The 25,295-nt window shown below is 34.3% G+C and overlaps 1 protein-coding gene across 2 annotated transcripts in view; it reads left to right on the top strand.

Moving 5' to 3' along the window:
- The first annotated feature begins 236 nt into the window (after positions 1 to 236).
- The window catches only part of gucy2cb (guanylate cyclase 2Cb), a 49,936-nt gene continuing 24,877 nt past the window's right edge, over positions 237 to 25,295 (top strand). Inside the window, exons 1-11 of one of the 2 annotated variants that reach the window (XM_088069651.1) lie at positions 237 to 659; positions 2,152 to 2,264; positions 3,412 to 3,479; positions 4,504 to 4,719; positions 5,403 to 5,521; positions 5,979 to 6,081; positions 6,810 to 6,924; positions 7,868 to 8,009; positions 9,905 to 9,987; positions 10,087 to 10,195; positions 11,016 to 11,097. In XM_088069651.1, the coding sequence (XP_087925777.1) occupies positions 440 to 659; positions 2,152 to 2,264; positions 3,412 to 3,479; positions 4,504 to 4,719; positions 5,403 to 5,521; positions 5,979 to 6,081; positions 6,810 to 6,924; positions 7,868 to 8,009; positions 9,905 to 9,987; positions 10,087 to 10,195; positions 11,016 to 11,097 (1,370 nt within the window). In that variant the 5' untranslated portion in view covers positions 237 to 439. Of the gene's footprint in view, positions 660 to 2,151; positions 2,265 to 3,411; positions 3,480 to 4,503; positions 4,720 to 5,402; positions 5,522 to 5,978; positions 6,082 to 6,809; positions 6,925 to 7,867; positions 8,010 to 9,904; positions 9,988 to 10,086; positions 10,196 to 11,000; positions 11,098 to 25,295 lie in introns of both variants that reach the window. The other variant, XM_088069650.1, reaches the window with a different exon arrangement.

Here is a 25,295-nt window from a genome sequence, read left to right as displayed (position 1 = left end):
TGCAGACACATTTCCAGGGATGACGTGTGTTCAAGGCTTCACCATCACCTTGCTGCAGAAGGTATTTTAAATTTATCATCAAACATCTAGATAACTGCCCATCCAATAAGCTCACAACAACAATCTGTGCTCTGTGTGTCATGCAGAGAGTGAGAAGGTTATATGGCCCGCCTCTGTGTCTTTAAAAGTTGTATATTAACAACTTGATGTGGAAAGGAGGACAGGTGAGCAGCCACTTAGGGCAACAGACGGAGTGTGACTGTGAGAAGTGACTGACTCAGGGGAGAAAACACACACGGGTGCTGGATGTCGCTCTCGTAAAATAGACTTTCTGTTGTGGATCAGACTAAATTGAATCTCTTGGACTTTGCTGAACACACTTTTTAAAATTTTTTTTTACACCAAGTAATCCACTTTCTTTAACAGTTAAAAGATATAAATGCTGGGAACTTCAGAGCATAAAATGGGAACAGGTTTGTGGCTGTTGTGTTTGTTGGTGATTCTTGCTGCTTCATGTCGGGGCATCAGACAGTGTCTGGGTGGAATATCGATCAATGTGATCCTTCTGCATGATGAAGAATCTCCCTGGAGTCTGAAGTTTGTGAAAAGAGAAATACTTAAGGCTTTAGAGACGGATTCAAGCATCAATGCTGCCGAAGGTAATAAGATAAGAAATAAAATATAAAGACATCTGTATATATACACAGAATTATGTCACATTGTGACTGGATTACACCAACAAGGATTAACCCTTAAACCTGGTTAAATCATTTTTTTAAATTTAAATTCTGTTGCTCTGAACTTTGTTGTTTGACAGTTGGTCCAAACTTTCTGTACACTAAAATTCATTGTCATCCTAAAATTGATGTGGGTTGAATCTGTCTCCCAAGTTTTTTTGAGAACTTGATTATTTTGCGCCTTCCGTCTCAAAAAAGGCAGCATATTTAAAAGTAAAACCTCAACTGTTGGTTTAAAGTTAATTCTTCACAGTTTAAATTTGGAGTTAAAGGTTTTGGCACAACATAATTACATTTCATCTAGGTTTGGTGTGAAAATGAAACATTTTAAATTGAGATTTAAATTTAATCTTTCTTAGATTTAGTTTGAAAGTTTGGTGCAACAGAATTTGAATGTAAACTACAATTTAATCAGTTTTAAAAGTGAATCTTTGTTGGTGCAATCCAACCTTTGATATGTCCTGTGGTGTCATAAAATAATCTTTATGCCTGTGTATGTGAACTGGCGCAACACTGTTAAACTATTATTGTAATTGCAACAAACCCAAGGTGTTTTGGTTCGTCATATATTTTGGGTAATTTCCCCCTTTGTTGTTTCTCCACAGTCACAGTTTTTAAGTTCTTTTAGGAACTTGCAGTTTTAATTTTTTACAGTGCGTCTAATGTAATGGACAAGTAAAACAGTTACTGACAGAGGATATGCTTTAGTTAGTGTAATAAATGATCAGATATGGGTCATTTTACTCTGATGCAATAGGAAATAATCATCTGTAATGCTTATTTAATGGTTTGTGCAAGCTTAGCTTGATCTTTAGTGTGATAATAATTACATTCATCAAGTTTCGACTCACTGAAACAGGGCATGCTATTGGCCCTGGGACAAATATCTGTTGTGGGTTTGTGAGATTTGGCTAAAAACATGTTTTTCATAATAATGGCCCGAGTCAAGACTGGTATTTTGACTCTTATAATTTGATTTGATATTGTGCATTATGCCTAAGAAATTAAAAAACAATAAAAAACAACAACAGACATGCAATGAAAATTGAGTAAATTTTGAATTGATTTAAGACAATTGTTGTTAGCAGGGGCACATCACCAAATTCTGGGCCCTCGGCAAAAGCAGTCTCTGTGGACACCCAGCCTTTCCTCTCTTGATCCATGTCTCTCTCATGCACCTTTTTATTAAAGTTAAAGTTATTATTATTATTTTTACAATGTCAGTTGCCTTCTTTTCCATTTATTTCTTTTTTGTAATTTCTTCCTTTTTTGGGGGAAAGACATGACTTTCTATGCAGGGAAGGGATTCAGTTTATGGAATGTAAAAGTTTGGTATATATTTTTTTGTTTTTTTTAATTTTTAATCAATAGAATATTTTTCTGCCTTTCATCCTTCCTGCAAACCCCAATGAAGATGTTGGGTTTAATCTCACGGCTACCTACAGCGGGTTAAACACAACCTTTTATCGACAAGGTGGCTGCCAGAGCACCACATGTGAGGGAGTGGACGAGCTCAAGAAACTGATAGTGAGTAGCAACAGTTTAACATCCACCTCATGCTGCATTCACACTGTGAGTGACACAGAAACAGGCTACAGTACATTTTCAAAGGAAGCCGGTGACATGTCAAACTGATGGCCAACACTTGCTGCTGAGCTGGCTTCAACTTTTCTTAGTGCTCTAATGACACAGTGATACTTAAAGCAATATGGTTTGTTTTAAGTTGTAGTACAGTTATTTAGCTTAGTTGGCTGACACTGTGATATCTTTATGTAAATGGGGGTGTACACTGGGATGCAGTGGGGGTGGCAAAATGAGATATAAAAAAAGATATTTTGATAACTAAATACAAACTTGAGCTGATCTTCATAGTCGAGGCGCTTTGTGGTCAGTAGCAGGCACACACACAAGCCTGTGACGATGTAACTATGCTGACAAGTGTATGAACAACACTTGATGTAAAAAAATAATGTAGCTGTGTGTTGCTGTTTCGCTCATAGTGTGAACACAGCATTAGACATATGATATGCTTGCTTTTTAGCATGAACGCATAGACTTGCATGTGCTCGGTTTGTATTTTAAGAATTAAAAGCTGTATCCACTAGGGGACAGATCATAGATGCTTTATCCTGCTTTTGCACAATGTAAGTTTCTTAACTGGGAGCCATTTGATTGTTTCAAGTATTTTGCTTGTTTAGGACCTGTCCATATGTACACAGGTATTTATGGATGTGACCAAACTAGTGTTGGCAAAACTTCTTTCTAAATATTTTCACATGAATGTACTGTAACCCTGTCACTGTATTAAGGAACAAAGGGAGTAAAATGTACTACAGTGGTCACTACACCAGATAGTCTTCAGGTAGTGATTTTTCTAGGCTTTAATTTGCCAATATCATCTTCGTTGCATGGATTTCGGATAAGGACGCCAGTTAGTTTGGCATGCGAGGGAACGAGGGAAAACCATCTTTAAAAAAACAACCCTGTATTTGTGTGGACTAGGCTTTAATTTCGTCTTGTGGGCGCAAAGTTAGACGTCTTAGATGTGTTCAAACAACACTGCACAGAAATTCAGGATTCACTATCACACATAGCACTGTGCACACAAATGTGAAAACAAACGGCACACTGATAGACAGAAAATTAGCTCACATGCATTTGCATTTTCTTGCAGAATTCAGAATCCGTGGGATGTGCCATGCTTGGGCCCATCTGCACCTATGCTACCTACCAAATGTTTGAGTAAGTGCATTTTTTCCATGGTCATGTCCACATTACAGCAGATAAACCAAAAATTGTGTTTGCGGATTCAGACAGGGTCTGATATAAAACAATATGGAGCATTCTGGGGTGGGATTTACTCCTAAACATGCTCCCTAAGATTAATAAGTGGTTTTGTATTGGATTTGTCTGTAGCTAAATGTCACTACCTATTAGGCTTAGGCAGTATGTAACATTTCATACCTTCATACCTTCCTGAAATTTCACTGGGGTATACAGAGAGTGACAATGTAAGTGTGCTGCGCAAACCCATACACCCCACCCTCCTGACTACAAGTGTGCTATTTACCTTCAGCTTTTCAGACTAATAATTGCAAAATAGAAACCCACAAAATGTTAAGAAAAGTAATATTCTCACACAAATTATCCTTATTAAACAAAGAAATACCACTGTACACCTTTTGAATTTAACTGTCTCTCTGTCACGGAAGACTAATGAGGCTTAATTGCCTTGTTAATTAATCATAAAACACAATTAAGTCAAACTGGACAGAAAGAAAATAAAACTCACCCAGACTAACTTGGTTACACTTGCTTGTAATCTAGTTATTAAGTCTACTGTTCCAACAATCACCAGCTCCGGTGCGCTCGAAATAAATCCTTAATTCACCAGGTGAGATGTGAAAAACATGCCGTTATTTTCCACAGTCTCTCTCTGCCTGCTGGCCACCGGCTGTTTACAGTCCTGTAACTTCTACCTCCCACTTGGTGTTGTGGTTTCTTTGAGCTGCACAAGTAGAGGCTAGAGACTGAGCTCTGGTGGTGCATGCTGTGCACTACATACAATAGTTCAATAGAAAGAGGAGCACCTGTATTTATGATAGTATTGAAAATCATACCAATGGGATCTCTAAAAACATGATTATATAATACCCTGCAATCCTTATTTATATCCCCCAAATCATTTTTTCCCTCCATGTGTATATCATTCTCTATTTCTCCCTCTGTTTTTCCTTTGGTTCCTTTCTTTTTTCCTCTCTGTCAGTGCAGAAAAAGGTCTGAAGGTTGATACGCCCATCCTTTCAGCAGGAAGCTTTGGTCCCTCCTGCGACTACACACTCAACCTGCAGCGCCTCCTGCCACCAGCACGCAAGATCTCTGACTTTTTCATCCATTTTTGGATAAACAACAACATCATCAAACCTCAATGGAAGACAGCCTATGTTTACAAGAAACAGAGCAACACTGAGGACTGCTTTTGGTGAGTCACCAAGGAGATGCATTGAAAGAGCACACTGGAGGTGGTGCCAGTGTGTGTAGATTAGCATGCGCTTATAATCACCTTAAACCTTCATGTTGCTGTGTTTTTGGCCAGCAGTGAAGACAGATGTTCTGCATGTGTGTGTTAAAGTAAAACAAAACAATATATGGCAAGATGGCTGTCTGTTCCTGCAGCTTAACCCTTTGAAACCTGAGTATATCCATTTGATTTCTATCAAAAATGTGTGGAAAAGGGCAACGAGTACCTTGGCAGGAAATGGCAAGTTTTAAAAAGGGAAGGGGGTATTTTTAGAAAATGGTGAAAACCAAAATGCTCAAAAAACTGTACTTATTAAAATTATTAGAATTGTATATTTAAAATTGTGTTTCAGAAATATAACAACCTTACATTTTTAACTTTTCATCACCCTTTTTGGGTCATTTTCATATTTTTTACTTTTCTTTTTTTGTGTATCCTCAGGGAATTTTCTTGTCACTTTTCTTTTTATTTCTTGCACATTTTAGGCCCATGTCTTGCCAAGCTGCTCATTGCCTTCTCCCTATGTTTTTGAAGAAAAAATTAAAAATAAAAAAAATAAATGAAACTGATTTGATCCGGTTTCAGTCAGTAAATTTATATGTTAGTTTCTCCACTTTTTAATTCAAAGTGATGTTCTTCTGCAGGTATATACATGCACTTGACGCAGACAAACGCAAGTTTGCGTTAAATATCAGCAGGACGGTTCTGCGCAAACCAGAACAAGTGATAGAAGTACTGAATTTATCCAACAGGTCAAGCAACTGTAAGTTTCTTCTTTAAAAACACAAATCTTCTTGTTTGATTGAACTGCTCAGCTCTCTCATAGATGAAAGTGCATGTAATTTTTAGGCACTCTTGCAAGTTTTTACAAACTGTTAGAGAATAAACTCACAGAAGCCTTTGATGAAAGTTGTATGGACCTTTGATATAGCTTGGGTAGAAAACAAGTTCTGAAGGGGGGTCAATAGAAATGTCCTTTCCAAAGTGACCAAATATGTCTTGCTAAATAACACAGAAAAGTTCTCTTGCAGCTCTTTGTTTGATGTTTGAAAAAGGACATTTCTGGTTTGTTATTAACATACGTTTCAAGGTTGAACTGGATATTTAGAAGGAAATAAAGGTCAGATGGTTGGACTGGTTTGATGCCTCCTGAGGCCCCAGTGTTAAAAATACTTTACCTTACTGGTATGTGGTGATACGTCCAGCTTCTCTGTTTGCAGTGTTCATCATGTGTGGATCACCAATGGATGTAATGACGTTGAAAAATGGTCACCCAGAGGCGGACAGCAGTGATATTCTCTTTATCCTTATCGATCTTTACAAGTCAGTGTTTTTTATTTCATTTTCGTGACATGTTTGCACTTATTGTACTGCCTGACATTATTTTTTTGATGTGCGCATTGGTTCTTTTAATTTTTTTGATTTCACATTCGATAAGATACGCAAAATTGAAATTTAAAACCTGAGCAAATTGACAATTTTCTTTCAAAAACACTGGAAGAGGCAATTAGCAGAAAAAGAAATGAGCAAGGAATCAATTAAATGTACAGGGAAATTACCTGAAAATTAGTTTATAAATGGAAAATAATTAAAAAAAGGATATGACCTGGAAAAAGACATTTATATCAAAATAATAATTCTGTAACTTAATTTTAAATGTGTAATTATGATAATTTGCAATAAATGTAATTGTCCCCTAGAGTTAGCGGGTTAGGAGTTAGGGGTCGATTTCTTTCAAAAACATTGGAAAAAGGCAATTTAAGAAGAAATGGCCCAAAAAAATTGAAAGTGATTAGTAAAAATAAAAGAAAATTACCTTTAAATAATAATAAAAAAAACAAACAAAAAACATTTGTTATGAAGTTGCTTACCACATTTTTCAGTTTGAAAGAAATCAAAGGTTTAAATACTTGTGAAAGGCATCTGAAAGCAGATCAAGAAAAGTGATATCTATCAAGGTGTCAAAGTATTAAGTTATAATAACTATATGGGACATATTCCTGTCATGACGCTGCACTTAAATGAATGCCTTTCCTTCCTCCTCTCCACAGTGATCAATACTACACCAACACATCGTCAATGCCATTTATGAGGAACGTGTTGGTGCTGACGATGCCCAACACCAGAAACTACATCATCAACACAAACCTGTCAGACAACAACACAGTGAGGACACAAGATTTGCAAATTACTTAATGCCTTTCTTCCAATTGCTGCTGTGTAAAGGAATAGTTTGGCATCTTGGGAAATATGCTTCATGTGCTTCTTTTTGCGAGGAGTTAGATGCTTCAGTCCAGAGATGGTTAGCTTAGCTTAGCATTACAACTGAGAGCAGTGGGAAACTGGTTAAAGGAATCTGCCCAGCAGCACTTTAGCAGCTCACCGATTAACATGTCATATCTTGTAAGTTTACTACGCACAAAGAGAAGACGAACAAGTTGCGGTTTTACAGAGCTTATTTGCAGGACCTGCTGTTGGTAGGAACGCCAATAGTCATCTTTCTCAAATGTCCAACTGTCCTATGAAAGATTTGTGGCTGACAGCTGTAATCAGCGTCCTCTCAGCTACTGACTCCAGACAGACTCTTCAGCAGGCAGAGATGAGATGGGCTGGTGTGGCATCGACATGTCTGTAAATCAGTTATTTGCTTTGAAGAATTTTCAAATTCTGACGGCAAAATCAGCAAAGTTCCACATCAACACCCCTGCACTATTTCTGGCGCAAAGGTGCGCAAGCCCCAAAATGACATCAACAGGTATTTTGCGTAAAGCACAGCATATCAGATAAATGACTGTGACTGGCCCAAAACGCCAGGGCCAGCAGGAAATCTGTGAACAGGAGGGGGACCAGATGCATCTGACAGATAAAATGAAACAGGAGATCACAGACTCGTCTGGTTAGTTGTAATTATTTGGTTGGTTTGATTTGCAAAGATAACTGTCCCCCCTGTATCCACCCCAAAATAGCTCTGAAAGATTACATTTCAAACAGTCAATCTAAACATCTCTGTCTGGTGTCAGTGTTCCTGTTCCTCTGAATAGTGTTCTGATAATGAACTATCCAGAAAGTAGTCCCAACCATCAGTTTGTTTCTCTCTGTCTCTCTTCAGATGAATGACTACATGGCTGCGTACCATGATTCAGTGCTGCTGGTTGGCAAGGTGATGAGGGAAATTGCTGAAAAAAATCAGTCGGAGATTGAGGAGATGGAGTATGTCAATGTGAATTACTTCAGAGACATCTCCTTTAATGGTAAGGGAGAACAAGAATGATCATTTCATGTAAATTCCAGGAGTTATTACGGCTTTAACCCTTTGAGACCTGAGCATTAAGAGCTTAATTTCTGTCAAAAACACTGAAGAAGGAAAAGAGCAACAAAAAAGGAGATTACCCAAAAATTAGCAAGGAATTAGTAAAGAGTACAAAATTACCAAAAAATTAGTAAAAACAAAAACAAAACACCCAATAAAATAAAAGAAAAGAAAAAAGAAAAGAAAGTAAAAACAAACAAGGCAAACAAGACTTGGAAAAAGTGCTTAAAAAGAAAAGAAAGTAAAAACAAACAAGGCAAACAAGACTTGGAAAAAGTGCTTAAAATATTATAATAATTCTGTAACATAATTCTATGATAATTATGAATATGGTTTTTCCTTGGCTTTTTAAATTTTTTTCTTTGCTTTATTCAAAACAATTTTCTAAATGTACTAATTTCTTGGGCTTTCTGCATCATTTCTTAGTCCGCATCTGCATCTGCAATTGCATTGTATCCAAGTTGCTCACTGCCTTTTCCCCTATGTTTTCAAAAGAATCTGATTTGCTAAGGTTTTAAATGGGTTTATTTATGCTGAATATATCCATTTAAATTAATTTCTGGGGTCAGACAAAAAAAACTTTGATAAGAGAGACAAGGTTGTAGATATGAGCTACCATCACATTTTTATACTATCCAATACTTTCATTTATGACTAAATACCTAAAAAAAATTACACATGCTCATGAAGTATTTATTAAGTATTTATTTAAGTGCAAGCTTCTAAGTTAGTTTTTTCACAGATTTCCAGAGAAAATACCGATGACACGACCTCAGTGGCTCTGAAAGCAGCCCTCAGAGTGGACATAGCTGTTGTGTGTCTGAGGCCCAACACATGGAAGCTGCCAACTGCTGTCACTTATTTGTGTGTTTCACTGACATGATGGAGCGACGAGGTGTTAAAGCCTGCAGGCAGCAGCTGTGTGTGGCCTCTGTGTGATTAGAGCTTTGTGATTGAGAGACACACTCAAAGAGAAGCCGTGTGTACTCTTTTCTCTGTGTTTCGTTCACTGCTGACAGAGGACTAGATATTATTGACACGTTTACGTCAATAATTGTTAACCTTCTGACACCTGGAGTGACATCAGTTTACTTAGCTGTGTTCAGATGCCTTCCGCATACATTTTAACATTTAAAACCTGAGCAAAGTGATTTCTTTTGAATTCATAGCTGAAAAGGCAATGAGCAATTTGGCAAGAGATGTCCCACAAATTGCAATAAATAAGGCAAGGGTGACAATAAAATGACCTGAAAATTACTTTTGATTATTCAATATTATTTGAAGTTACAAAAAACAAAGAAAGAAAATAATATTAATAATAATAATAATAATAATAATAATATTAATAATAATAATAATAATAAAACAGAAAATGTGCAGAAGATCATTTTTGTAATTTTTGTGAACATTTTTTAAATATATATTATATTTTTTGTTAGTTTTTTACCCTTTATACCTTTATTTTCTTTTACCTTTGTTTTCAACCTTTCTTTTTCTTTTATTTTTAAACCTTTGTTTTTACCTTCTTTGGTTTTAACCTTTTAAATTAAAAAAATAAAATTAATTTAAAAAAATTATTAATTTTTTTTTTTCAACTCCCCAAACCAATTTGCTCAGGTGTTAAAGGGTTAAGCCAAAACATAATACTTTTCACCCTTAATTAAGTAATATTTGGTACCTATACTTAACCACATGTTAACCAAAGCGCATTAAATTAAAAATGAAAAGAAAAAGTTTCAACATATCTGTTACATATGAAAGTACATACCAATATATCTATGGTTTGCCATATGGTCTGTAATATTTTTATGAAAAAATTTCTGTGATTCTGCTCAGGGAGTGCTGGAAACTACAGGTTGGACAAACAAGGAGACAGAGACGTGAATCTCTCAGTTATTTACACCACTACTCACAACGAGGTAAATTACCCCCTTTCAAAATACGGCATCTCTGACTGACGTACTGTGTTTTATTCTGAATGAATGTTTACTTTTCCCTTTCTTTAATATGATCCTCAGTACCAAATTTTATTTGAATTTGACACTGAGAAAAATCACACCTATGTGATAGAGACATACCCTTCGTTCATCTGGGGGAAAAGACTTCCTGATTCCAAACCGGAGCAAGGTACAACTACAGCAAACACACACACACACACACACACACACACACACACACACACACACACACACACACACACACACACACACACATGCTCACACTGATTCTGTCAGCTGGCCGTCTCAACCTGTATCATAAACCACCTTTTTACGCACATTCACACCCGTCCACACACACAAACAGACACAAAGCTCACCTGTTAGATGATCATCGGCTGTTTATTGGTGTCACTGAAATGAGCCGTCAGTTTTACTGTTTCTGAGGTGAAGTGGGAAATGTCCCAGTTACAGTTTAACGTTTTGCCTCTGTTTCAAGGTCTGAATACTTTTAAATAGGCTTTTCCACCTGCTCACCACAGACAAACACTAAAACCAAATAAACGCTGCCACAATTTACCCCCAGTTTAGCATCTGCTTTTATGTAATACATTAGTGATACTCAACTTATCCAGTCCAGTCTCGCCCACGATAGGGTGCCAGGTGGCCCCTAAACCATTTTCTGACTCACAGTGAAAATAATGTTATTCATTCTTTGTATGGTTAGTATAATTAAGATACTAGAGTGCACAAAACAGGATCAAAATAAAGCTTATTTATATAAAAAAAAAAGTGTTCTGGATTCTGTGCATCTCCTGACAGAGATCCTAGCTAAGCCCCTGATGTCTTTCCATTTAACCTTGAATGAATGAGCTCAAATGATGTCACAAAATGAACTTTCTCTTATCTTGAGACACACGGTACCTTTCCAGCAGGTCATTTGAGACATTAACTTATATGTAAATACATGTACAGTGTTGTAACAATGTTTTTAGTGCTCCCTCCTTCAGGGCTGGCATTTCATGACATCATTGTCATTGTGTTGGCGGTGACTGTGGTTGTGGTGACAACCATCGCCTTCATATTCTACAGGTGAGTGATTAACCAGTGTTATTGCTAAAGATCTCTAATCAAGGGCATCACAATGACATGACATACTATGACTGTTATTACTTATTTTTGACGTACTATAACTTTAATTTTTCTTATGTTTTTTTTAAATGTTATACTATGACTTTATAAATGATAAATTATCTATATTTTTTAATAATATTTTTACGAAAAGCTAAACTAGGACTTTTGATAAAATTGAAAATTATTAACTATGACTTTAAAATATTTTTTGTTTGATGATGTATTACGATGACTTTTTTTTTTTTTAAATCATTTTAATGACATAGAATACTTGGAATTTTTTATTTTTTAATGACATACTGTACGAATTTGTATGAATTTTTCAAAACAGCTGGAAAACACTTAGTATAACACATAGAAGTGTGTTATACTATACGGTGTTGAAAAAACATCCAAAAACAGCATCAAATCCAATAAAATAGCATGTTGAAAAAATAACCAAAAAGCAAGGCTATAGTATGGCAAAAATGTCAAAATCTGACATGTCCAAGAACAGCAGAAAACCACTTAGTATAGCAAAGAGAGGCACCTTATAGTATACAGTGTTGAAAAAACATCCAAAAACAGCATCAAAACCAATAAAATAGCATGTTGAAAAAATGACCAAAAAAGCAAGGCTATAGTATGGTGAAAATGTCAAAATTTGACATGTCCAAAAAACAGCAGGAAACTACTTACTATGACACATAGAAGTGTGTTATACTGTACGGTGCTGAAAAAACATCCAAAAACAGCATCAAAACCAATAAAATAGCATGTTGAAAAAATGACCAAAAAAGCAAGGCTATAGTATGGCGAAAATGTCAAAATTTGACATGTCCAAAAAACAGCTGGAAAACACTTACTATAACACATAGAAGTGTGTTATAGTATACAATATTTAAAAAACATCCAAAAACAGCATCAAATCCAATAAAATAGCATGTTCAAAAAATGACCAAAAAGCAAGGCTATAGTATGGCAAAAATGTCAAAATCTGACATGTCCAAAAAACAGCAGGAAACCACTTACTATAACACATAGAAGCGTGTTATAGTATACAGCGTAGAGAAAACATCCAAAAACAGCATCAAAACCAATAAAATAGCATGTTGAAAAAATGACCACAAAAGCAAGGCAATAGTATGGCGAAAATGTGAAAATTTGACATGTCCAAAAAACAGCTGAAAACCACTTAGTATAGCAAAGAGAGGCACCTTATAGTATACAGTGTTGAAAAAACATCCAAAAACAGCATCAAAACCAATAAAATAGCATGTTGAAAAAATGACCAAAAAAGCAAGGCTATAGTATGGCGAAAATGTCAAAATTTGACATGTCCAAAAAACAGCTGAAAACCACTTAGTATAGCAAAGAGAGGCACCTTATAGTATACAGTGTTGAAAAAACATCCAAAAACAGCATCAAAACCAATAAAATAGCATGTTGAAAAAATGACCAAAAAAGCAAGGCTATAGTATGGCAAAAATGTCAAAATTTGACATGTCCAAAAAACAGCAGGAAACCACTTACTATGACACATAGAAGCGTGTTATAGTATACAGTGTTGAAAAAACATCCAAAAACAGCATCAAAACCAATTAAATAGCATGTTGAAAAAATGACCAAAAAAAGCAAGGCTATAGTATGGCGAAAATGTGAAAATTTGACATGTCCAAAAAACAGCTGGAAAACACTTAGTATAACACATAGAAGTGTGTTATACTATACGGTGCTGAAAAAACATCCAAAAACAGCATCAAAACCAATAAAATAGCATGTTGAAAAAATGACCAAAAAAGCAAGGCTATAGTATGGCGAAAATGTCAAAATTTGACATGTCCAAAAAACAGCAGGAAACCACTTAGTATTACACATAGAAGTGTGTTATACTATACGGTGCTGAAAAAACATCCAAAAACAGCATCAAAACCAATAAAATAGCATGTTGAAAAAATGACCAAAAAAGCAAGGCTATAGTATGGCGAAAATGTCAAAATTTGACATGTCCAAAAAACAGATGAAAACCACTTAGTATTACACATAGAAGTGTGTTATACTATACGGTGCTGAAAAAACATCCAAAAACAGCATCAAAACCAATAAAATAGCATGTTGAAAAACTGACCAAAAAAGCAAGGCTATAGTATGGCGAAAATGTCAAAATTTGACATGTCCAAAAAACAGCTGGAAAACACTTAGTATAACACATAGAAGTGTGTTATACTATACGGTGTTGAAAAAACATCCCAAAACAGCATCAAATCCAATAAAATAGCATGTTGAAAAAATGACCAAAAAAGCAAGGCTATAGTATGGCGAAAATGTCAAAATTTGACATGTCCAAAAAACAGCTGAAAACCACTTAGTATAGCAAAGAGAGGCACCTTATAGTATACAGTGTTGAAAAAACATCCAAAAACAGCATCAAAACCAATAAAATAGCATGTTGAAAAAATGACCAAAAAAGCAAGGCTATAGTATGGCGAAAATGTGAAAATTTGACATGTCCAAAAAACAGCAGGAAACCACTTACTATGACACATAGAAGCGTGTTATAGTATACAGTGTGGAAAAAACATCCAAAAACAGCATCAAATCCAATAAAATAGCATTTTGAAAAAATGACCAAAAAGCAAGGCTATAGTATGGCAAAAATGTCAAAATCTGACATGTCCAAAAAACAGCAGGAAACCACTTAGTAATACACATAGAAGTGTGTTATAGTATACAGTGCTGAAAAAACATCCAAAAACAGCATCAAAACCAATAAAATAGCATGTTGAAAAAATGACCAAAAAAGCAAGGCTATAGTATGGTGAAAATGTCAAAATTTGACATGTCCAAAAAACAGCTGAAAACCACTTAGTATAGCAAAGAGAGGCACCTTATAGTATACAGTGTTGAAAAACATCCAAAACAGCATCAAAACCAATAAAATAGCATGTTGAAAAATGACCAAAAAAGCAAGGCTATAGTATGGCAAAAATGTCAAAATTTGACATGTCCAAAAAACAGCAGGAAACCACTTACTATGACACATAGAAGCGTGTTATAGTATACAGTGTGGAAAAAACATCCAAAAACAGCATCAAAACCAATAAAATAGCATGTTGAAAAAATGACCAAAAAGCAAGGCTATAGTATGGCAAAAATGTCAAAATCTGACATGTCCAAAAAACAGCTGGAAAACACTTATTATAACACATAGAAGTGTGTTATAGTATACAGTGTGGAAAAAACATCCAAAAACAGCATCAAAACCAATAAAATATCATGTTGAAAAAATGACCAAAAAAGCAAGGCTATAGTATGGCGAAAAAGTCAAAATTTGACATGTCCAAAAAACAGATGAAAACCACTTAGTATTACACATAGAAGTGTGTTATACTATACGGTGCTGAAAAAACATCCAAAAACAGCATCAAAACCAATAAAATAGCATGTTGAAAAAATGACCAAAAAAGCAAGGCTATAGTATGGCGAAAATGTCAAAATTTGACATGTCCAAAAAACAGCAGGAAACCACTTAGTAATACACATAGAAGTGTGTTATAGTATACAGTGTTGAAAAAACATCCAAAAACAGCATCAAAACCAATAAAATAGCATGTTGAAAAAATGACCAAAAAAGCAAGGCTATAGTATGGCGAAAATGTCAAAATTTGACATGTCCAAAAAACAGCTGAAAACCACTTAGTAATACACATAGAAGTGTGTTATACTATACGGTGCTGAAAAAACATCCAAAAACAGCATCAAAACCAATAAAATAGCATGTTGAAAAAATGACCAAAAAAGCAAGGCTATAGTATGGCGAAAATGTCAAAATTTGACATGTCCAAAAAACAGATGAAAACCACTTAGTATTACACATAGAAGTGTGTTATACTATACGGTGCTGAAAAAACATCCAAAAACAGCATCAAAACCAATAAAATAGCATGTTGAAAAAATGACCAAAAAAGCAAGGCTATAGTATGGCGAAAATGTCAAAATTTGACATGTCCAAAAAACAGCTGGAAAACACTTAGTATAACACATAGAAGTGTGTTATACTATACGGTGTTGAAAAAACATCCCAAAACAGCATCAAATCCAATAAAATAGCATGTTGAAAAAATGACCAAAAAAGCAAGGCTATAGTATGGCGAAAATGTCAAAATTTGACATGTCCAAAAAACAGCTGAAAACCACTTAGTATCGCAAAGAGAGGCACCTTATAGCATACAGTGTTGAAAAAACATCCAAAAACAGCATCAAAACCAATAAAATAGCATGTTGAAAAAATGACCAAAAAAGCAAGGCTATAGTATGGCAAAAATGTCAAAATTTGACATGTCCAAAAAACAGCAGGAAACCACTTACTATGACACATAGAAGTGTGTTATACTATACGGTGTTGAAAAAACATCCAAAAACAGCATCAAATCCAATAAAATAGCATTTTGAAAAAATGACCAAAAAGCAAGGCTATAGTATGGCAAAAATGTCAAAATCTGACATGTCCAAAAAACAGCTGGAAACCACTTACTATGACACATAGAAGCGTGTTATAGTATACAGCGTAGAAAAAACATCCAAAAACAGCATCAAAACCAATAAAATAGCATGTTGAAAAAATGACCAAAAAAGCAAGGCTATAGTATGGTGAAAATGTCAAAATTTGACATGTCCAAAAAACAGCTGAAAACCACTTAGTATAGCAAAGAGAGGCACCTTATAGTATACAGTGTTGAAAAAACATCCAAAAACAGCATCAAAACCAATAAAATAGCATGTTGAAAAAATGACCAAAAAAGCAAGGCTATAGTATGGCGAAAATGTCAAAATTTGACATGTCCAAAAAACAGCAGGAAACCACTTACTATGACACATAGAAGCGTGTTATAGTATACAGTGTGGAAAAAACATCCAAAAACAGCATCAAAACCAATAAAATAGCATGTTGAAAAAATGACCAAAAAGCAAGGCTATAGTATGGCAAAAATGTCAAAATCTGACATGTCCAAAAAACAGCTGGAAAACACTTAGTATAACACAGAGAAGTGTGTTATAGTATACAGTGTGGAAAAAAACATCCAAAAACAGCATCAAAACCAATTAAATAGCATGTTGAAAAAATGACCAAAAAAGCAAGGCTATAGTATGGCGAAAATGTCAAAATTTGACATGTCCAAAAAACAGGAGGAAACCACTTACTATGACACATAGAAGTGTGTTATAGTATACAGTGTGGAAAAAACATCCCAAAACAGCATCAAACCAATTAAATAGCATGTTGAAAAAATGACCAAAAAAGCAAGGCTATAGTATGGCGAAAATGTCAAAATTTGACATGTCCAAAAAACAGCAGGAAACCACTTACTATGACACATAGAAGCGTGTTATAGTATACAGTGTGGAAAAAAACATCCAAAAACAGCATCAAAACCAATAAAATAGCATGTTGAAAAAATGACCAAAAAAGCAAGGCTATAGTATGGCGAAAATGTCAAAATTTGACATGTCCAAAAAACAGCTGAAAACCACTTAGTATAGCAAAGAGAGGCACCTTATAGTATACAGTGTTGAAAAAACATCCAAAAACAGCATCAAAACCAATAAAATAGCATGTTGAAAAAATGACCAAAAAAGCAAGGCTATAGTATGGTGAAAATGTCAAAATTTGACATGTCCAAAAAACAGCTGAAAACCACTTAGTATAGCAAAGAGAGGCACCTTATAGTATACAGTGTTGAAAAAACATCCAAAAACAGCATCAAAACCAATAAAATAGCATGTTGAAAAAATGACCAAAAAAGCAAGGCTATAGTATGGCGAAAATGTCAAAATTTGACATGTCCAAAAAACAGCAGGAAACCACTTACTATGACACATAGAAGCGTGTTATAGTATACAGTGTGGAAAAAACATCCAAAAACAGCATCAAATCCAATAAAATAGCATGTTGAAAAAATGACCAAAAAGCAAGGCTATAGTATGGCAAAAATGTCAAAATCTGACATGTCCAAAAAACAGCTGGAAACCACTTACTATAACACATAGAAGCGTGTTATAGTATACAGTGGGGAAAAAACATCCAAAAACAGCATCAAAACCAATAAAATAGCATGTTGAAAAAATGACCAAAAAAGCAAGGCTATAGTATGGCGAAAATGTCAAAATTTGACATGTCCAAAAAAAAGGCTGGAAAACACTTAGTATAACACAGAGAAGTGTGTTATAGTATACAGTGTGGAAAAAAACATCCAAAAACAGCATCAAAACCAATTAAATAGCATGTTGAAAAAATGACCAAAAAAGCAAGGCTATAGTATGGCGAAAATGTCAAAATTTGACATGTCCAAAAAACAGCTGGAAAACACTTACTATGACACATAGAAGCGTGTTATAGTATACAGTGTGGAAAAAACATCCAAAAACAGCATCAAAACCAATAAAATAGCATGTTGAAAAAATGACCAAAAAAGCAAGGCTATAGTATGGTGAAAATGTCAAAATTTGACATGTCCAAAAAACAGCTGAAAACCACTTAGTATAGCAAAGAGAGGCACCTTATAGTATACAGTGTTGAAAAAACATCCAAAAACAGCATCAAAACCAATAAAATAGCATGTTGAAAAAATGACCAAAAAAGCAAGGCTATAGTATGGCGAAAATGTGAAAATTTGACATGTCCAAAAAACAGCAGGAAACCACTTACTATGACACATAGAAGCGTGTTATAGTACACAGTGTGGAAAAAACATCCAAAAACAGCATCAAAATCAATAAAATAGCATGTTGAAAAAATGACCAAAAAAGCAAGGCCATAGTATGGCGAAAATGTGAAAATTTGACATGTCCAAAAAACAGCTGGAAAACACTTAGTATAACACATAGAAGTGTGTTATACTATACGGTGCTGAAAAAACATCCAAAAACAGCATCAAAACCAATAAAATAGCATGTTGAAAAAATGACCAAAAAAGCAAGGCTATAGTATGGCGAAAATGTCAAAATTTGACATGTCCAAAAAACAGCTGGAAAACACTTAGTATTACACATAGAAGTGTGTTATACTATACGGTGCTGAAAAAACATCCAAAAACAGCATCAAAACCAATAAAATAGCATGTTGAAAAAATGACCAAAAAAGCAAGGCTATAGTATGGCGAAAATGTCAAAATTTGACATGTCCAAAAAACAGATGAAAACCACTTAGTATTACACATAGAAGTGTGTTATACTATACGGTGCTGAAAAAACATCCAAAAACAGCATCAAAACCAATAAAATAGCATGTTGAAAAAATGACCAAAAAGCAAGGCTATAGTATGGCGAAAATGTCAAAATTTGACATGTCCAAAAAACAGCTGGAAAACACTTAGTATAGCAAAGAGAGGCACCTTATAGTATACAGTGTTGAAAAAAAATCCAAAAACAGCATCAAAACCAATAAAATAGCATGTTGAAAAAATGACCAAAAAAGCAAGGCTATAGTATGGCGAAAATGTCAAAATTTGACATGTCCAAAAAACAGCAGGAAACCACTTACTATGACACATAGAAGCGTGTTATAGTATACAGTGTGGAAAAAACATCCAAAAACAGCATCAAATCCAATAAAATAGCATTTTGAAAAAATGACCAAAAAGCAAGGCTATAGTATGGCAAAAATGTCAAAATCTGACATGTCCAAAAAACAGCTGGAAACCACTTACTATGACACATAGAAGCGTGTTATAGTATACAGCGTAGAAAAAACATCCAAAAACAGCATCAAAACCAATAAAATAGCATGTTGAAAAAATGACCAAAAAAGCAAGGCTATAGTATGGCGAAAATGTCAAAATTTGACATGTCCAAAAAACAGCTGGAAAACACTTAGTATTACACATAGAAGTGTGTTATACTATACGGTGCTGAAAAAACATCCAAAAACAGCATCAAAACCAATAAAATAGCATGTTGAAAAAATGACCAAAAAAGCAAGGCTATAGTATGGCGAAAATGTCAAAATTTGACATGTCCAAAAAACAGATGAAAACCACTTAGTATTACACATAGAAGTGTGTTATACTATACGGTGCTGAAAAAACATCCAAAAACAGCATCAAAACCAATAAAATAGCATGTTGAAAAAATGACCAAAAAAGCAAGGCTATAGTATGGCGAAAATGTCAAAATTTGACATGTCCAAAAAACAGCTGGAAAACACTTAGTATAACACATAGAAGTGTGTTATACTATACTGATGAAAAACATCCCAAAAACAGCATCAAATCCAATAAAATAGCATGTTGAAAAAATGACCAAAAAAGCAAGGCTATAGTATGGTGAAAATGTCAAAATTTGACATGTCCAAAAAACAGCTGAAAACCACTTAGTATAGCAAAGAGAGGCACCTTATAGTATACAGTGTTGAAAAAAAATCCAAAAACAGCATCAAAACCAATAAAATAGCATGTTGAAAAAATGACCAAAAAAGCAAGGCTATAGTATGGCGAAAATGTCAAAATTTGACATGTCCAAAAAACAGCAGGAAACCACTTACTATGACACATAGAAGCGTGTTATAGTATAAAGTGTGGAAAAAACATCCAAAAACAGCATCAAATCCAATAAAATAGCATTTTGAAAAAATGACCAAAAAGCAAGGCTATAGTATGGCAAAAATGTCAAAATCTGACATGTCCAAAAAACAGCTGGAAACCACTTACTATGACACATAGAAGCGTGTTATAGTATACAGCGTAGAAAAAACATCCAAAAACAGCATCAAAACCAATAAAATAGCATGTTGAAAAAATGACCAAAAAAGCAAGGCTATAGTATGGTGAAAATGTCAAAATTTGACATGTCCAAAAAACAGCTGAAAACCACTTAGTATAGCAAAGAGAGGCACCTTATAGTATACAGTGTTGAAAAAACATCCAAAAACAGCATCAAAACCAATAAAATAGCATGTTGAAAAAATGACCAAAAAGCAAGGCTATAGTATGGCAAAATGTCAAAATTTGACATGTCCAAAAAACAGCAGGAAACCACTTACTATGACACATAGAAGCGTGTTATAGTATACAGTGTGAAAAAACATCCAAAAACAGCATCAAATCCAATAAAATAGCATTTTGAAAAATGACCAAAAAAGCAAGGCTATAGTATGGCAAAAATGTCAAAATCTGACATGTCCAAAAAACAGCTGGAAACCACTTACTATGACACATAGAAGCGTGTTATAGTATACAGCGTAGAAAAAACATCCAAAAACAGCATCAAAACCAATAAAATAGCATGTTGAAAAAATGACCAAAAAGCAAGGCTATAGTATGGCGAAAATGTCAAAATCTGACATGTCCAAAAAACAGCTGAAAACCACTTAGTATAGCAAAGAGAGGCACCTTATAGTATACAGTGTTGAAAAAACATCCAAAAACAGCATCAAAACCAATAAAATAGCATGTTGAAAAAATGACCAAAAAAGCAAGGCTATAGTATGGCGAAAATGTCAAAATTTGACATGTCCAAAAAACAGCTGGAAAACACTTAGTATAACACAGAGAAGTGTGTTATAGTATACAGTGTGGAAAAAAACATCCAAAAACAGCATCAAAACCAATAAAATAGCATGTTGAAAAAATGACCAAAAAAGCAAGGCTATAGTATGGCAAAAATGTCAAAATTTGACATGTCCAAAAAACAGCAGGAAACCACTTACTATGACACATAGAAGTGTGTTATAGTATACAGTGTGGAAAAACATCCCAAAACAGCATCAAACCAATTAAATAGCATGTTGAAAAAATGACCAAAAAAGCAAGGCTATAGTATGGCGAAAATGTCAAAATTTGACATGTCCAAACAACAGCTGAAAACCACTTAGTATAGCAAAGAGAGGCACCTTATAGTATACAGTGTTGAAAAAACATCCAAAAACAGCATCAAAACCAATAAAATAGCATGTTGAAAAATGACCAAAAAAGCAAGGCTATAGTATGGTGAAAATGTCAAAATCTGACATGTCCAATAAACAGCAGGAAACCACTTACTAGCATGTTCAAGCATGTTGAAAAAATGACCAAAAAAGCAAGGCTATAGTATGGCGAAAATGTCAAAATTTGACATGTCTAAAAACAACTGGAAAACACTTACTATAACACATAGAAGCGTGTTATAGTATACAGTGAAAAAACATCCAAAAACAGCATCAAAACCAATAAAATAGCATGTTGAAAAAAATGACCAAAAAAGCAAGGCTATAGTATGGCGAAAATGTCAAAATTTGACATGTCCAAAAAACAGCTGAAAACCACTTAGTATCGCAAAGAGAGGCACCTTATAGCATACAGTGTGGAAAAAACATCCAAAAACAGCATCAAAACCAATAAAATAGCATGTTGAAAAAATGACCAAAAAAGCAAGGCTATAGTATGGCAAAAATGTCAAAATTTGACATGTCTAAAAAACAGCTGACAACCACTTAGTATAGCAAAGAGAGGCACCTTATACTATACAGTGTTGAAAAAACATCCAAAAACAGCATCAAAACCAATTAAATAGCATGTTGAAAAAATGACCAAAAAAGCAAGGCTATAGTATGGCGAAAATGTCAAAATTTGACATGTCCAAAAAACAGCTGGAAACCACTTACTATGACACATAGAAGCGTGTTATAGTATACAGTGTGGAAAAAACATCCAAAAACAGCATCAAAACCAATAAAATAGCATGTTGAAAAAATGACCAAAAAAGCAAGGCTATAGTATGGCGAAAATGTCAAAATTTGACATGTCCAAAAACAGCTGGAAAACACTTACTATAACACATAGAAGTGTGTTATACTATACGGTGTTGAAAAAACATCCAAAAACAGCATCAAATCTAATAAAATAGCATGTTGAAAAAATGACCAAAAAGCAAGGCTATAGTATGGCAAAAATGTCAAAATCTGACATGTCCAAAAAACAGCAGGAAACCACTTACTATGACACATAGAAGTGTGTTATAGTATACAGTGTGGAAAAAACATCCAAAAACAGCATCAAACCAATTAAATAGCATGTTGAAAAAATGACCAAAAAAGCAAGGCTATAGTATGGCGAAAATGTCAAAATTTGACATGTCCAAAGAACAGCAGGAAACCACTTACTATGACACATAGAAGCGTGTTATAGTATACAGTGTGGAAAAAACATCCAAAAACAGCATCAAAACCAATAAAATAGCATGTTGAAAAAATGACCAAAAAAGCAAGGCTATAGTATGGCGAAAATGTCAAAATTTGACATGTCCAAAAAACAGCAGGAAACCACTTACTATGACACATAGAAGCGTGTTATAGTATACAGTGTGGAAAAAACATCCAAAAACAGCATCAAAACCAATAAAATAGCATGTTGAAAAAATGACCAAAAAAGCAAGGCCATAGTATGGCGAAAATGTGAAAATTTGACATGTCCAAAAAACAGCTGGAAAACACTTAGTATAACACATAGAAGTGTGTTATACTATACGGTGTTGAAAAAACATCCCAAAACAGCATCAAATCCAATAAAATAGCATGTTGAAAAAATGACCAAAAAAGCAAGGCTATAGTATGGCGAAAATGTCAAAATTTGACATGTCCAAAAAACAGCTGAAAACCACTTAGTATAGCAAAGAGAGGCACCTTATAGTATACAGTGTAGAAAAAAACATCCAAAAACAGCATCAAAACCAATAAAATAGCATGTTGAAAAAATGACCAAAAAAGCAAGGCTATAGTATGGCGAAAATGTCAAAATTTGACATGTCCAAAAAACAGCAGGAAACCACTTACTATGACACATAGAAGCGTGTTATAGTATACAGTGTGGAAAAAACATCCAAAAACAGCATCAAATCCAATAAAATAGCATTTTGAAAAAATGACCAAAAAGCAAGGCTATAGTATGGCAAAAATGTCAAAATCTGACATGTCCAAAAAACAGCTGGAAACCACTTACTATGACACATAGAAGCGTGTTATAGTATACAGCGTAGAAAAAACATCCAAAAACAGCATCAAAACCAATAAAATAGCATGTTGAAAAAATGACCAAAAAAGCAAGGCTATAGTATGGCGAAAATGTCAAAATTTGACATGTCCAAAAAACAGCTGGAAACCACTTAGTATTACACATAGAAGTGTGTTATACTATACGGTGCTGAAAAAACATCCAAAAACAGCATCAAAACCAATAAAATAGCATGTTGAAAAATGACCAAAAAGCAAGGCTATAGTATGGCGAAAATGTCAAAATTTGACATGTCCAAAAAACAGCTGAAAACCACTTAGTAATACACATAGAAGTGTGTTATACTATATGGTGCTGAAAAAACATCCAAAAACAGCATCAAAACCAATAAAATAGCATGTTGAAAAAAATGACCAAAAAAGCAAGGCTATAGTATGGCGAAAATGTCAAAATTTGACATGTCCAAAAAACAGCTGGAAAACACTTAGTATAACACATAGAAGTGTGTTATACTATACGGTGTTGAAAAAACATCCCAAAACAGCATCAAATCCAATAAAATAGCATGTTGAAAAAATGACCAAAAAAGCAAGGCTATAGTATGGCGAAAATGTCAAAATTTGACATGTCCAAAAAACAGCTGAAAACCACTTAGTATAGCAAAGAGAGGCACCTTATAGTATACAGTGTTGAAAAAAAATCCAAAAACAGCATCAAAACCAATAAAATAGCATGTTGAAAAAATGACCAAAAAAGCAAGGCTATAGTATGGCGAAAATGTCAAAATTTGACATGTCCAAAAAACAGCAGGAAACCACTTACTATGACACATAGAAGCGTGTTATAGTATACAGTGTGGAAAAAACATCCAAAAACAGCATCAAATCCAATAAAATAGCATTTTGAAAAAATGACCAAAAAGCAAGGCTATAGTATGGCAAAAATGTCAAAATCTGACATGTCCAAAAAACAGCTGGAAACCACTTACTATGACACATAGAAGCGTGTTATAGTATACAGTGTTGAAAAAAACATCCAAAAACAGCATCAAAACCAATAAAATAGCATGTTGAAAAAATGACCAAAAAAGCAAGGCTATAGTATGGTGAAAATGTCAAAATTTGACATGTCCAAAAAACAGCTGAAAACCACTTAGTATAGCAAAGAGAGGCACCTTATAGTATACAGTGTTGAAAAAACATCCAAAAACAGCATCAAAACCAATAAAATAGCATGTTGAAAAAATGACCAAAAAAGCAAGGCTATAGTATGGCAAAAATGTCAAAATTTGACATGTCCAAAAAACAGCAGGAAACCACTTACTATGACACATAGAAGCGTGTTATAGTATACAGTGTGGAAAAAACATCCAAAAACAGCATCAAATCCAATAAAATAGCATTTTGAAAAAATGACCAAAAAGCAAGGCTATAGTATGGCAAAAATGTCAAAATCTGACATGTCCAAAAAACAGCTGGAAACCACTTACTATGACACATAGAAGCGTGTTATAGTATACAGCGTAGAAAAAACATCCAAAAACAGCATCAAAACCAATAAAATAGCATGTTGAAAAAATGACCAAAAAAGCAAGGCTATAGTATGGTGAAAATGTCAAAATTTGACATGTCCAAAAAACAGCTGAAAACCACTTAGTATAGCAAAGAGAGGCACCTTATAGTATACAGTGTTGAAAAAACATCCAAAAACAGCATCAAAACCAATAAAATAGCATGTTGAAAAAATGACCAAAAAAGCAAGGCTATAGTATGGCGAAAATGTCAAAATTTGACATGTCCAAAAACAACAGGAAACCACTTACTATGACACATAGAAGCGTGTTATACTATACGGTGTGGAAAAAACATCCAAAAACAGCATCAAAACCAATAAAATAGCATGTTGAAAAAATGACCAAAAAGCAAGGCTATAGTATGGCAAAAATGTCAAAATCTGACATGTCCAAAAAACAGCTGGAAACCACTTACTATAACACATAGAAGCATGTTATAGTATACAGTGGGGAAAAAACATCCAAAAACAGCATCAAAACCAATAAAATAGCATGTTGAAAAAATGACCAAAAAAGCAAGGCTATAGTATGGCGAAAATGTCAAAATTTGACATGTCCAAAAAACAGCTGGAAAACACTTAGTATAACACAGAGAAGTGTGTTATAGTATACAGTGTGGAAAA

Source organism: Plectropomus leopardus, chromosome 19 (genome assembly GCF_026936395.1).
Source record: "Plectropomus leopardus strain MGB_pleo_1.0 chromosome 19, ASM2693639v1, whole genome shotgun sequence".
NCBI lineage: Eukaryota > Metazoa > Chordata > Actinopteri > Perciformes > Serranidae > Plectropomus > Plectropomus leopardus.
The sequence above is the reverse complement of the archived record's forward strand: the minus strand, read 5'-3'. Positions and strand labels throughout refer to the sequence as shown.